The 14,821-nt window shown below is 36.1% G+C and overlaps 2 protein-coding genes across 2 annotated transcripts; both read left to right on the top strand.

Moving 5' to 3' along the window:
• Positions 1 to 5,888: 5,888 nt before the first annotated feature.
• On the top strand, positions 5,889 to 6,689 carry LOC102660005 (uncharacterized). The gene has a single exon (XM_006573918.1). The coding sequence runs from the start codon at positions 5,889 to 5,891 to the stop codon at positions 6,687 to 6,689; it is 801 nt and encodes a 266-aa protein (XP_006573981.1).
• A 1,690-nt stretch (positions 6,690 to 8,379) lies between these two features.
• Positions 8,380 to 8,907, top strand: LOC100815658 (transcription factor SRM1). The gene is made up of 2 exons (XM_006573917.1): positions 8,380 to 8,759; positions 8,835 to 8,907. The coding sequence occupies exons 1-2, from the start codon at positions 8,380 to 8,382 to the stop codon at positions 8,905 to 8,907; spliced, it is 453 nt and encodes a 150-aa protein (XP_006573980.1).
• Positions 8,908 to 14,821: the final 5,914 nt, after the last annotated feature.

The raw sequence follows: 14,821 nt of genomic DNA, 5'->3' as shown, positions 1-14,821 counted from the left end.
TGTTATTATATGGCAGTGGAGAGGAATGAGCCAATCAATCATTTCCAGTGGTACTGAAAGTAAAATTCTATGTGATATGATTGCTTTGTTGATTGTTAAACAAAGGCACTGCAATTTAGATGGTAACTAATAACACTACTCATTCCCCTAACCCCATTGTGTCCATCATTTGTATTCAATTGAACTTTACTTTTCTGTCATTAAAGAAGAATGGATAGAAAGGAATATAGAAGCAAAAGTACATCTGAGGGATGAAAAAGGAATGCTTCTGAGAAGTAAAGAAATTAAAAAGAACAGTGTGCCTAGGTGGCCCAAATAAACAAGGCTGCCCACAATCAGTGAGAAATTTTCTTGAAACAGCCATGAACAGATACAGAACAAGGAGAATTCAGAACACATAATCCTATTATAGAAATTATAAAACAATCTTCTTGGGTTGCAGTAAATTGACTAAGCTAACATAAACACAAGCAGTGACATTAGTTTGCATGCTCATTTTGTATTTGGTATAAAACCGGGGAACAAGTATTCCACACTCTCCAGTGGGCACATAAACATTAAAAGAGTATTAATTGAATATTCTGAACAATATGTTCAGGCCTACCAACCAAGTTCAATTCATTTATAAAGATTTGTGTTGACTAACCTGATTGCAAAAGCAGTCTGGACAGCAAGGTCAATGTGTCGAGCTAACAAGAAGATGATTGAGCCACTACCTGCTAGGAAGAAGGAAGAGTACCTGCAACAATTTAACATGAACTGCCATAAGTTCCATTATCAAAGCTTTCATTCAATACATGCATGTTTTGAATACAAATGTAGTATTGGTTTGTGAAAATGAATCTAGGAAAATGAAATATATAAATAGAAAATTACATTAGATAATGTTAATTAATTCTCCTTCATCATGATCATTACGATTAGCATGAACGTCGTCAACTTCTTCTTCTCCGACAACGTTAGGAATGATTTGTGCGGTCAAAGGACTAACATAGGTGTCCATGTATGAATCATCATCTTCTACATTAACACCAATTGTTTTGCCCTGGAGAACCACGCACCACCTTTCATCACAAGGGTCTTGCACGTAAAATATTTGTCTAGCTTGTTCTGCCATGATGAAAGGGTCATTGTGGTAACCAAGTTTCTTCAGGTCTACCAACGTAAATCCTATATCATCGGTGCGCACACCGGTGTTGCTGTCAACCCATTTACATTTGAAAACACATACAGTAAATTTCACATAGTTAAGTTCCCAAATTTCATCAATGAACCCAAAGTAAGGGATGGAAGCTACACAAGGATTGGCGTCATTCACACTTGCGAAGTGTTGAGATTCAGCCCTTAGGGTGATCCCGTTGTTCTGCATTGTACTTTTGTCATCTTGTGCTTTTGTGTAAAATGAATACTTGTTTATGTCGTATCCTTGCCAAGTTATAACATTTCTTTTAGGCCCATCTGCTAGCTTTCTTAATGTTTCTGAAGCATTGTCATTTGCAAAGATTGTATCTTTAAACCAATCACAGAAAGTCTTGTTATGCTTTTTCAACACCCAATTCTTTGACATTTTTGGATTATTCTGTTTGACTAAAGCTTCATGCTTAAGTATGTATGGCAAAACTTCATTACTGTTGTTCAACACATACAAGTGAGCTTGTAACAAATGTTCTAGACTTGGAGTTATCACATGCAGTCCTCTTGAACCCTTACCACCCACCCTGTCATCATGCCGAGACTCAGGAAGGCCAACAAGTTTAGCCTTCTCAATGTATTCTGAACAAAATTCAATGGCTTCTTCTGCAATGTACCTCTCAACAATAGATGCTTCTGGACGATATAGATTCTTTGTATACCCTTTTAAGATCTTCATGTAGATAAACAGGACCACAACATTTGATTTCTCTGAACAGATGCACAATCAAGTGAATCATGGTGTCAAAGAAAGTAGGGGAAAAATACATCTCCAACTGGCACAATATAATTGGGGCCTCATTTTCTAGCTCATCAAACTTCACAGGATCAATGACTTTGATACATATAGCATGGAAGAAAAAGCACAGACGAGTTATGGCTAACCTGACTTTGTTTGGCAAGATGTCTCGTATAGCCACGGCTAATAATTGTTGCATGAGCACGTGACAATCGTGAGACTTTAACCCTACAAGGTTAAGCTCCTTCAACTGCACAAGGCTCTTAATATTTGAAGAGTATCCTTGTGGAACCTTCACCCGACGAAGACACTGACAAAAACTTATCTTCTCCTTTTTGGACAAAGTATGGCAAGTTGGGGGCAAGTAAATTTTCTTCCCATCAGACCTTGGATGCAACTATGATCGTATCCCCATATCAGCTAGATCTTGACGAGTATTCAAGCCATCCTTCATCTTGCCTTGAATGTTAAGGAGCGTCCCAATCACACTGTCATATACATTTTTCTCGACATGCATAACATCAATACAATGTCTAACATCTAGATCAGACCAGTACGGAAGATCAAAGAAAATGGACCTCTTCTTCCATATGCAACTCTTACTTTTATCCTTCTTTTGGGTCTTTCCAAATACAGTATTCAGGTGTTGAACCCGCTGATATACCTGCTCACCAATCAACGGTATGGGCGCAATATCGTGCTCTGGACTTCCATTAAAAGCTTTTTTGAGTCGTCTGTAAGGATGATTGGGTGTTAGAATGCGGCGATGTCTACTGTAGACTATTTTTCTTCCATGTTTTAGTTGTATGTAGCTTGTGTTTTCTTCATAGATGGGGCATGCATGATGACCCTTAACACTGTAACCGCTGAGATTCCCATATGTTGGAAAGTCATTAATGGTACAAAAAAGCATTGCACGCATTTCGAATTACTCCTTGTGACATGCATCAAACACTACAACCCCCTCGTCCCACAACTTTCTCAGATCTTCAACCAACGAACTTAGATAAACATCAATGTCATTTCCTGGCTGTCTTGGGCCCGATATCATCATAGACAACATCATGTATTTTCGCTTCATGCACAACCAAGGAGGCAAATTGTAAATTACAAGCAGAACTGGCCATGAACTATGTTGAGTGCTTAAGGTCCCATATGGATTCATTCTATCACTGGCTAGTCCAAGTCTAAGATTTCTTGGGTCTTTCCTGAAATTCGGATACAAACCATCAATCTTCTTCCACTGCGAGCAATCAGTCGGATGATGGACCATTCCATCAGAAATCCTTCCATTTGCATTCCATGTCAGGTCTTTTGCGTCGTCCTCATTAGAAAAAATACGCTTAAACCTTGGAATGATTGGAAGATACCACAAAACCTTCGCTGGGGGGCCCTTGTTGGAGTTTTCATCAGAACTGCTTTCCTCTTCATCCTTCACTTTGTACCGTGAAGTCCCACAGATAAGGCATTTGGACATTTCTTAGAATTCATGCCTGTACAGTATGCAATCATTGGGGGAAGCATGAATCTTCTAATACTCCATACCCATCGGACACAATATCTTTTTTGCCTTATAGTAAGTTTTAGGCAATGTGTTGTCATCTGGAAGTAGATTGTGCACTACCTCAAGCAGTGAGGTGAAACTTTTGTCACTCCACCCATACATGGCCTTCACATTAACCAGACTTAACACCGCAGACAACAAGGTTAACGAATTATTGCACCCCGTATACAAAGGCTTCTTTGAATCACTCTACAATGCTTCATACACAGGGGCATGTGCTTGTTGGAAAGACTCTTGTCCAAGGTCACGAATCATGTCCTCCAAGCGATCTCCCATTTCTACATCAAACGGTTCAGATTGGGACCCACTCTGCATGTCTGTGACTTCACCATGCCATATCCACGTCATGTAATTCTTCTTAATCCCATCACATAATAGATGGTCCCGTATGTCGTCCAGTAGTTGTCGTCTTCCATTCAAACAGTTGATGCAAGGACAATAATATTTTCCTTCTTCATTCGGTCGACCTCTTTCTAAAGCAAATTGCAAGAACTGCTCGACGCCATCCTCATATTCTTGGCTCATGCGACTTTCATTCATCCAACTTCGATCCATCTAAGCAATTCCATGCATGAAAATCTCACTTTTTTATTTATAGGTGTGGCCCTATCCCATTTAGGAAGATTGTCTTTTATGTTAGCTTCAAACGTCAGGGTTACCATTATTTAGAAAAAATTGACTAAATTTCGGCAGCATTTCGCATTGGTCTCCAAGTACACGACATGACATTGGTGAAATGAATTTCCCGATAATCAAGTATGCACTCGGAGAACAACTTGAAATGCATTGAACCGAAATTTCATCAAATTAATCAAAATAATAATAACCTTGACAAATGAATCTAACATAAAAATATCAGTCTCCCCAAACTGTCCAAACGGACAATTCAAGACTAAATACAATGACTAATGCAAACTATCCGCAAGAATCATTGCATTCAATCTCAAACGGGAATCTAAGGTTCACTCAGCATGAATAACAATTGTTTATATAGAAAATTACATTCATGACATAAAAGAACATACAAAAGGTAAATTTCAATTACAAACAAATATCGAAATCAGCAATTGTTTATGCAACTAATTTGAATGGGGAAACTTTTAGGTGTTTTTGTTCTTATCATACTCATTTCAATTGTTGCAACGGAAAGAGCTGGTCTCAAGTTTGATTTCACTCATTTCAATACTAAAAACGATGATGGAATCAAGAGCAAACCCTACATATTTCTCCTGGGACTACTAATGAGTCAATATACCCTAATTGGGTATGATGCATCAGCTCCATATGGTACATCTTTTCTACTTTTTTTCTTCCTTAAATTCCACATAATTTATATGGCTTGGAAAGCTTTTAGAAATTTTCCTTGCTCATGCTTTCCACTTTGTTAATTGACGGAGAATTCATTAAATGATTTACTACAAATTTGCATTAATTTTCAGATAGAGGAAACAAAGGGTGCTGATAGAAATGGACCAACACGAATAATCAGCGTTGTTGGGATATCTATTACAATTGGATGGGGTTACATAATATATATTATCTTTGCAGTTACTAGCATCCCTTACATTTTGAGTGAAAGTAATGATGTTGGTGGCTATGCCATTGCTGAAATGTTTTATCAGGCTTGGTACTGATCTCTGATTCTCTGATTCTCTTATCTCTCTTCATATATCCTCTATGTTCTGTAATTCTTCTCTCTATTTCTCTATCCTCTATCCTTGCCACCTGAATTCTATATTAGAGACTATGGGAGCAGTGCCCATTGATCATTAAAAACCAGTTCAAAAAAACATGGTGGGATAACAGAATCATGTCAAAGCTCCAAGGTTCTATGTTGTTTTACGTTGCTTTTAAGGAATCTGGCAATTCTAAAGAGCAACAGCAAGAGTTATCTAATGCACTGTAGGTGTAGTCAAGGAAAAGGTTGTGTAAAAAGAAAGAAGCCCAATAGGATGGCAAGACAGATGCAGTTAAAGTCATTTCAGAAAGGGAGAAGGAGGCCATTACCGAGAAGCAATGTGAGCTAATAAATCAAATGGGCTTGACCCACGGGGGTGACATCCAGCAGATCATGGGAATGATGGTAGACATGGAGAAGAGAGATAATAAGTTGGCAGCTGGGAAGGGAGAAAATACTCTTAATCATGATAATACTTTCCTATAATTGCAGAGGACTGGGCATGGGGATTAAATGGGATGCTATTAGAAAGCTCAACCTAAAGCATAAGTAAGGTGGATCTTGTGTGCGTACAGGAAACAAAGAAGGAGACCTTTACCAAGATTAAAAATCAGCAGCACGCAGCAGTAATTAAAAATCAGATAGAGTGGAGGGTGGGGAGCGGAGATAAATTCAGATTCTGGGAAGATTCTTGGGTAGGTGCTGGAGTTTCATTAATGGCAAAGTATCCTAAACTATACAACATCTCCAATCAACAATATCAACTTATTAGCAGTGTGGGGAGTCAAAAAGATGCAGGGTGGGAATGGAGCTTTAGTTGGAGGAGATCTCTATTTGAAAATGAAATTGGGATGGCAGCTGAATTTCTAGAGGAGTTAGCTCAAGTAAAAATCCAACAAAACCAACCAGATTTATGGGTTTGGAAGGCTGACCCGAGCGGGAATTACTCTACAAAATCAGCATATCGATTATTGATGGAAGCGACAACCGGGGCTGTTGAAGATAGGACTTTCGTGGAACTATGGAATCTTAAAATTCCACTCAAGGCAATAGTGTTCACATGGAGGCTCATTAAGGATCGCTTGCCAACTAGGACAAACCTAAGGACCAGACAAGTGGAGCTAAATGACTCTCGGTGCCCACTGTGCAACAGTCCGGATGAAGATGCAACACACCTATTTTTCTACTGCACTAAGACCCTACCCCTATGGTGGGAATCTCAGTCATGGATAAATTCATCGGGTGTATTTCCCCATAATCCCAAAGATCATTTTCTGCAACACGATAACCGGTCTGCTGTTGGAGCTAGAGCTAGAAGATGGAAGTGCTGGTGGGTAGCACTAACATGGACAATTTGGAAGCATCGAAACAGGGTAGTCTTTGATAATCAATCTTTTGATGGAAGTAAAGTCATGGATGACGCACCATTTCTACTATGGTCTTGGCTCAAGGTTATGGAGAAGGGTTTCACTATGCACTTCAGCTATTGGTCTTCCCATCTCAAAGCAGCCTTCTAAAAGTAGGGAGTGGTCATGACTGTAACAATTTAAACTAGATTTGCTGGGCATGTATATTTCCTCTATGGGTTCAGCCAGATCCCTAGTGTTTTGAATCTCCTGTATACCCATCCTTTATTGTACTTTAGTACCTCTGGTACTCATCTATAATATATTATTACTTTTGCTGAGCAAAAAAAATGCAATTATAAAATAAGAAGGCTAACAACATACTCTCACATTTTTTTCAACACATTCTCCAAATTTAAGCGAGTCTCACAAAGCGATGTAGACCTCACCCCCTATTTTTTCATTTTCTAAAAATCCTTTTTAAGGATTACTTCATCATACATTAAGCATGTTGTCCCATAACAAGTTTTTCTTTTTGTTTGTGTTTTTCTTCTTTCTTCCATTTTTTTCTTTTTGTCTGCTTATTCTTCATCATTTCTTCAAACGTTCCTCATCTCCTTTTCTCTCTTCTTATTCTCATTGCAGCTGTTCTTGTTCTTCATGCGTTCGATGTGTCTTGTGCTCTGATTATTCAAAATTTTAGAATTTGGCTCTCTATTTTTTTAGAATTTCAGAATTTAGTTCTCTGGTCTTTTAGAATTTCGGAATCATGTTGTTCATGCTTTATTGCTTTTTTTTAGTAAACCTATAATGTTGTTCCCAATTCTTTTTCTCTGGTGCTGCTGTGTTTCTGATTAATAATATATATATTCTGCCTTCCAAAAAAAAAATTGAGTTACACAATATTTTTATCTTTGACTTGAACAACAGTATTCTCAAAGAAAGAAAGGTGAATAAAGATACAAGGCCAAGCTAAAGTTTTGTCTAATCAGGTAAAGGAAGGAAAATATTTCATCAGGTAAAGGAATTGGAATGAATTCTGCAGCTCCTGTAGTTACATGGTGGGTGGCTTGACAATCTGAAAACCATTCTTGAATAGAAAACCCTTCAAGGCTGTGAAAAAGGGTTGAGGTGTGTGCTTTTGTTGGGATATGCTTGGAAATAGGTTTTTAAGTTTTTACTACTTGACTGTCAATTGAATCTGTTAAATGGTGTGAAAGACAAACTTATGTTGGTTAGTTACAGTGTCAGAAGCCTGGGAGTGGTTTCTGGTTGTAGCTTTGGCTTTACATGTTGTTCAGGGAATTACTTACTAATCACTCTGATAAAAAAAAAAGGTGTAAATTAGAAATACATCAACTGAAGGGAGTCTACAGTAGATTTTACTATTATGAGGTATGTTGAACTGAGTTTCTAACTAGGGTTTTGATCAAACTATTGAGATTGGACATGTTTTGCAACAATCTCTTCTATGGTTATCACTATAACATTTTAATTACATTCTTGTCTTTCTGAAATTTTAATCTTAAAAGTCTTAGTGATGCAGGTTGGGCCTTGAGCCCTTGTTTATTGCTGTTAGTCTTCAGGGTTGATGGCTTTGATTTTTGACTGATGTAGCAAGAATAGAAAACAAAGTATGAGGGTGTTGAATGTGTTCAGTGAAAGTGACGTTTACTGCAGTTATAGGTTGTAGTTGTGGTGGTGGAAAGACATATTTTTGTGGTCCTATGCACTTAAAACTGTTCTTATCAGTAGAGCTATGGATAATTTGGATTTTTTTAAAGTATGGAATATAGCAATTTGAATGCTCTTGTTATGCATTATAGTCTTCTCATTTTTTCTACTTTGTTTGTTTATGACTATGGATGAAGTTGGTAGTAGCTCTGAGTGGAGCAAAGAACAGGATAAAGCATTTGAAAATGCCTTGGCAATTCATCTTGAGGATGCTTCAGACCGATGGGAGAAGATTATGGCTGATGTACCGAGGAAAACCTTGGAAGAGATTAAACACCACTATGAGCTCTTGGTTGAAGATGTTAACCAGATTGAATCTGGTTGTGTGCCTTTAGCATCTTATAATTCTTCTCCAGAGGGATCAATAAGCCATGCTAGTGATGAAGGAGCTGGCAAGAAGGGAGGCCACTCTTGGAATAGTAACAATGAATCTAATCATGGAACTAAGGCTTCAAGATCAGATCAGGAACGGCGAAAGGGTATTGCATGGACAGAGGATGAACACAGGTTAGTTTATCTTTGCTTCAATATTTAGAAAACATATATATTCTAGTATATGTCATTGTGAACAGCACAAGGCAGGTTCGATTGTACTGTGGAAGAGGCAATTCTGACAGGAAGCTTACTTGTTACCTCTTTTGTTCATGCTTCATGATTTCCAAAAGTTAAATTGTAAAAAATGCTAAGTTTTATTTGAGCTGAGGGACTTAAAATGAACATTTTTTGAATTTGAGGGACTAAAAACATAATTAAGCCTATAGTTAAAATATCATAGCATCACTTTTCTATTGTTTAAAACAGTCCTATTTAGCAAGATAATATATAATTTTCTTTTCCTTTTACTAGGTTTGATCATCATCCCTATTATACACAAATATCTGCAGGAGCCTGTGTACTTATTTATTTTTTTATCAGCAAAGATAATATTTTATAAATATGGAAAGGAGTACCAGAGGTACTATAATACAGCAGTATGAGTACCATAGGAATGGTTCTAGAATCAGACAGAACTAGTCTGAGAGGGAACCATTATATGGGTACTAGTAAATATACATGTATTAGTCAAAAAGTTCTATCCTCTATTGATGCAAAAGTCCAGTCTAATGCTACTTGACCATTGATTAAAAGGGAAGCACTATAATGGGCATTAATGCTTACCTCGAGCAAATGGCTGAGGCTTCTGATCTGATTTCTTAGGAGACGACTGTTCACTTCGCCATATCAACTTAGAAAAAGAACTTATTGTGGAAAACGTTGCAGGCACAACTTTAGACAAGATTGCTCCCAATCCTGAAATATGAAGTATAAACCCTTCAAAATTCTAATTCCAACCGAGCAAGTGAAACTCAAAGGTGGAAACATATCTTGGCCCCTTTATATAGAGATTCATCAAAGATCATATAAAGTATAAACACACTCATAAAAATTGTGTTTCGCTACGACTTACAATATTAGTGTCTTTTATTTCCTTTATTTCATCCTAACTCCATTGACATTTAGATAACATCCATTGAGTACAACCCCAAGTGCGTGCTTGACTGCGTGGTTCATGTTTCATACTCTTGCCATTTTAACAAGATCTTACAATGTAATGCTCTGTTTGGACAAAATGTAATGAAAAAAAATATTTGTTTTATGAAAAATAATTAATCTAACTACAAATAGTTCAAGAGGCAGAAAATGTTTGATTAAGCTTTCTCCTTTTGACTGTAAATTAAAATTTTAGGGGGGTGGAGTGTGTTTGTATTTTTGGCAGAAAATGTTTGATTAAGCTTTCTCCGTTAGTTACTTACACCATTGACCGTAATCATGCCATAGTCAAATAACATGAAGGTTCAATCCAGAAATCAAGTGGATAGGGAAAGAGGCACTCACAAGTCTATAGGCCTTAGACAAAGGTTCTCCTAATCCAACAATGTTTACGAACCCAAAGACTTCCTACCAAGGTAACAAAATGACAATTGGTTAGCCATGTATGCAACCTTTCACAGTAATGTAAAATACACAATATCAAAAATCATACTAATTATACCTCAAGTTTTTCTCTTTTGGAAAAGATACGGCTAATGAGACGACCGTCTGGCAAGATAACAGTAATACAAATTACTCGTTCAACATTCCTATAATCCTGCAATCATGAGGCAGTGAGGCACGCACAATTCAGTAGTGCTTTTAGAAACAAAGTACAAGAAATCCTCCTACCAAATCAATAAAAAATTATAAGGGTAATGTACCCACACACAGGACAAAAAGGGCACAGCAAACAAAGGTTATGGTAACAGTATATATAAATAAGAGAAAGAAGGGATCAACAACCAGTCAGATTAACTTGAGCTATAGTTTCTATTGGAAGAAAAAGTGGTTGGTTTGCAGTGAGAGAAGCCCTTTTTAGACGAAAAAATATTTGTACTCTCAAATTGATATAGTATTAGATTATTAGAGAGGTATCAGAGAGACATGATTAGACACAAGAGAATTGCGCATGCAAACTAGATTGTTTTCTTTATATGTTTTTATTTTCTGAATTAAACCTGAAAAAAAGGTTTAATCGTATCATTGTAAGTACCACACCAGCTTGTGCTTCTATTTTGTGGTTAATTACTGTATATATAAGCTGGGAGATAACAAATGAAGCATTACAAGCAGGATTTTGTCTATCCTGCCGAGCAACCACTATAGAGATAACTCACCTAGTAGAAATTATTGAAATGCTATTTGAGCCCCTGCATTGAAAAATAATATAATGCGTCACCATGATTCGAGGAACCCTTGACTAAGTTTCAAAACTTAAAAATCTTTTGCACTGTTCCCTCATGAATGTGAAAATCGTGGAAATTCCTAAAAATATCATAGCTAAAAGAACTTTTTTGTTTATTCATTATGTTTATTCTTTTAATTAGAAGCGTACAGTCTAATTTGCACCATATTTAAATAGGCTAGTTAGATAAAAAGAGACCCAAAAGGATAATTTGGATTGGAGGAGGGAGAACTTGAAGGGGGATATGTTACATATGTACATGACTGGTGTATGTAGGTGGCAGGGAATGCAGTAAATCACCTTTATTAGTTACAAAATACTATAATCTTTGCAGTCATTGATCCCCCGGGCGTTATTATAATGCTATGTTCTATTTAATGTATCCACATCAGTAATTAGTATTAGTATCTATCATTCATATTTATCTTTACCAACCACCTTAACAGATTATAAAAGAAAACACGTTTGATTGTATGTGTTACTTGTTAGTATTCATGCTTAGGAGGATTACCAGTGTTAGTAACACCCCCTCTAATAATCTCCACTATTTGTCGAGATTTATTAAGCATTTAGAAACTACCTAGTAAGAATTAAACAGGACAGCAAGGCAGTTTAGTTGCCCCTTTACACAAACAAAATCTACAATAATTCAATGCCTAATAAGAATTCATAGTTCACAGTGATTTAGGTCCAGAATGAAGTCACAACCACTTCCTCTCTATCTCTCTCTCCCGTATTCAAAACCTCTTCTAATCATTAGACAACCATAGCATTGTTAACTTTCTCTCAAATTAAACAACACCTACTCTACAAATGACACATGGTGGTCCAATAAACCTCAAATACAGAGTGAAATTCTCAGCCCTGATTTTTCAGTTTTTCAACATACTTATAACCATCATTCGAGTTTATCATAAGCTAAACTAAAGTACAGAGCATGAACATAGCTTCTTTATATTCATAATCACTTTTCTTTGTGTATAAAGAACAAGCTCAAGAGGTTGCTCTTGTGTGAACACATATAGCATCAAGTGGAGGGATCATTGTGTATACTGTGTAGTTAAATTAAAAGCATCATAGTTTTTATAGAAGAGAAAAGGAGGGCAACATATTCATTGGTTATAGACTTATTTTCATGGTTTCATCCTAGTGCTCTTCAAATGGCTGCCTTCGGCTTTTTCCTTGTTAGACAAACACAGGAGTGGGAAAGCACTTTTGTATTAAGAATGCTAACAACATATTTGTTGACACACTACAAGAGTAAAATACTATAAGTTCTTAAATTATAGTTGGCATTAACAGATCCACTTAAACTGTTACAAGAACACAGTAAGGGTAAGGGAAACTTCACAAAGGAGAAGAAGCACAGAGTTGTCATGATGCTCGAGTTAAATATGAGATACCCTAGCCATGTTTAGTTCACTAAGTGTGCGATACATGAATGCAATCAAATATTTATACAGGATTAGACGAAACATACCTAGGTCAGGTGGCGAAGGAGAAGAAGCACAGAGTTGTCACGATGCTCGAGTGCGATGAACACGATGCTCAAGCTTAGACAAAACGATGGTCAGATGGAGAACAGACAGCTTCAAGGTAGATGGAGAACAAAGAGAGCAAGAAAGCTTAGATGGAGAAGAAGACAGCGAGAAGGAGAAGATAGCGCAAAGGAGATGAAACATACCTAGGTATGGTGGCGAAGGAGAAGAAGCAGAGACTTGAGACGATGCTCGAGTGCGACGAACACGATGCTCAGATGCAGATAGAGACCTTCAAGGTAGACGGAGATTAGAAGAAGAAGAGAGCGCGAAGCTTAGATGGAGAAGAAGACAGCGGGAGCTTCATAGGGCTCACCATATTTTTTAAAATATAAGTTCAACATCGGTTTTTTAAAAAAAATCGATGTTAACAACATGATGTTAAGGTTAACATCGGTTTACTGGAAAAAACTGATGTTAACATATCAAACGTTATCATCGGTTTTCTCAAAACCCGATGTTGATAAACTTATGTTAACATCGGTTATTTGGAAACCGATGTTAACTAATCAATGTTAACATCGGTTTTTCCAATAACCGATGTTAATGCACTTCGTTAACATCGGTTTTTCACAAAATCGATGTTAACGTATACACGGTATTTACAATTATGCCACCGCGCATACGTTAACATCAATTTTTTTAACAACCGATGTTAAGCCACCGATGTTAAATCCGCTTTTTGTAGTAGTGTTGTCTTCATTTAACATCATTTGTAACCTTTTTTATATTAATAACAACAAATTTTACTAAATGTTTTGTGACATATATATAACTATAGTGATTACTAGAAAGGAAGCCCTTTTAGGACACACAGTACGTGAAGGATAAATTGCTTAACTTAATATTTTAGTATATATTTAAATTAAAATTATGTTAATTTTTTAAAAGATTTTTTTTAATTTTTTGGTGTATAACGATTGCCCTAAAGTTTTAACTCGTGACATTATACATATGAAAAATACTATTTCATAGGAGAAATCATATTCTCACGTTTTTAATTTTCTTTTAATTATTAGCGAAGAGTCTCCGGACAATGGGGTACGAAGTTTTTTATTGTTTATTTAAAAAACACATTGGTCCAAGTAAGCGTTCGTGCGTTTTGTGCAGTAATTTATTCGTAAGGTATAACATTGATCCTAAATTAAATTGTATAGGTGAATACAAGAGGAGAATATAGTGTAATAATCATATCTTACATAAACAACAAGTTCTTTAATGATATTAAATTAAATATACTAATATATTTTAACATAAGAAACAGAAAATAGACTATTTACATCTCTCGAAAGAGGAGGTTTTTTTAATTCACTCTTCTTTTTAGTATTTTATAGTAGTAAAGAAGACATATTGATCATGACCTTATTGTAAAAAAAAAATATTGAGCTTCTTGGTATTTATTTTCTTTTTAATAAAGATTGACTTGGATACTCAGCCAAGAGAAGTAATCCCAACTAGGTTGATATTACTATCCGGGGGCCGAGAGGAAACGCAAGCCAAAGAAATATCATTAATAAAAAAAAAAAGGATGAGATGTACAAAAAGTCATTGGGAGAAAGCAATCAAAACCCATAAAAGCTTAACCTATCTATCAAGATAATCTATAGTTACAGAGACTTGTCCTATTTCTGTTGTATTCTGCTGCTATAAAAGCGGAAGTGTAATCCCATCAACAGAAATAATTAACTAGAGTTGAATGAGAGGCAAGAGAATCTGCATGAGTATTGCCTTCTCTAAAAATGTGACCTACTTAAAAATGCATATTCTTTGTAATATGAATGTAGTTAGCCCAATAGTTTCTTAGCTTCGAAGGACCAAATAGAAGTTTCCTAAAGACTTTGACCACTAACTCAAAATTACACTCCAACCGAAGCTTGCTCAAATTCTTCTTAGCAGCCAACTCAATAGCTAATATGATTCTCATAAGCTCTACACACAGAGTTTTGAGTTCCCAAATTCAAAGGAAAGCTACCCAGAGCATAGACTCTCTCATTTCTGAAAATCCCAAAGATCATGATAAATACCTTGGTAATTATCATGATCTTTGGAAAGCTTGCAAAGATGACTTAAGAATTTGTTATATGTGAATATGATTCTGTAGATAATAACTATCAAGTCATCAAAAAGAAGGTTTGCAATTTGATTTTTTATGATTTTGTATAAATAATTAAAAATAAATATATCATAATATAAATTATTTATCATAAATTTAAAATATAATTAAAAAGATAGGCCTCTCTAACGAATGAGTCAGTGATTTCAGGGTCAATGGT

Source organism: Glycine max, chromosome 1 (assembly GCF_000004515.6).
Source record: "Glycine max cultivar Williams 82 chromosome 1, Glycine_max_v4.0, whole genome shotgun sequence".
NCBI classification, from domain to species: domain Eukaryota; kingdom Viridiplantae; phylum Streptophyta; class Magnoliopsida; order Fabales; family Fabaceae; genus Glycine; species Glycine max.
The sequence above is the reverse complement of the archived record's forward strand: the minus strand, read 5'-3'. Positions and strand labels throughout refer to the sequence as shown.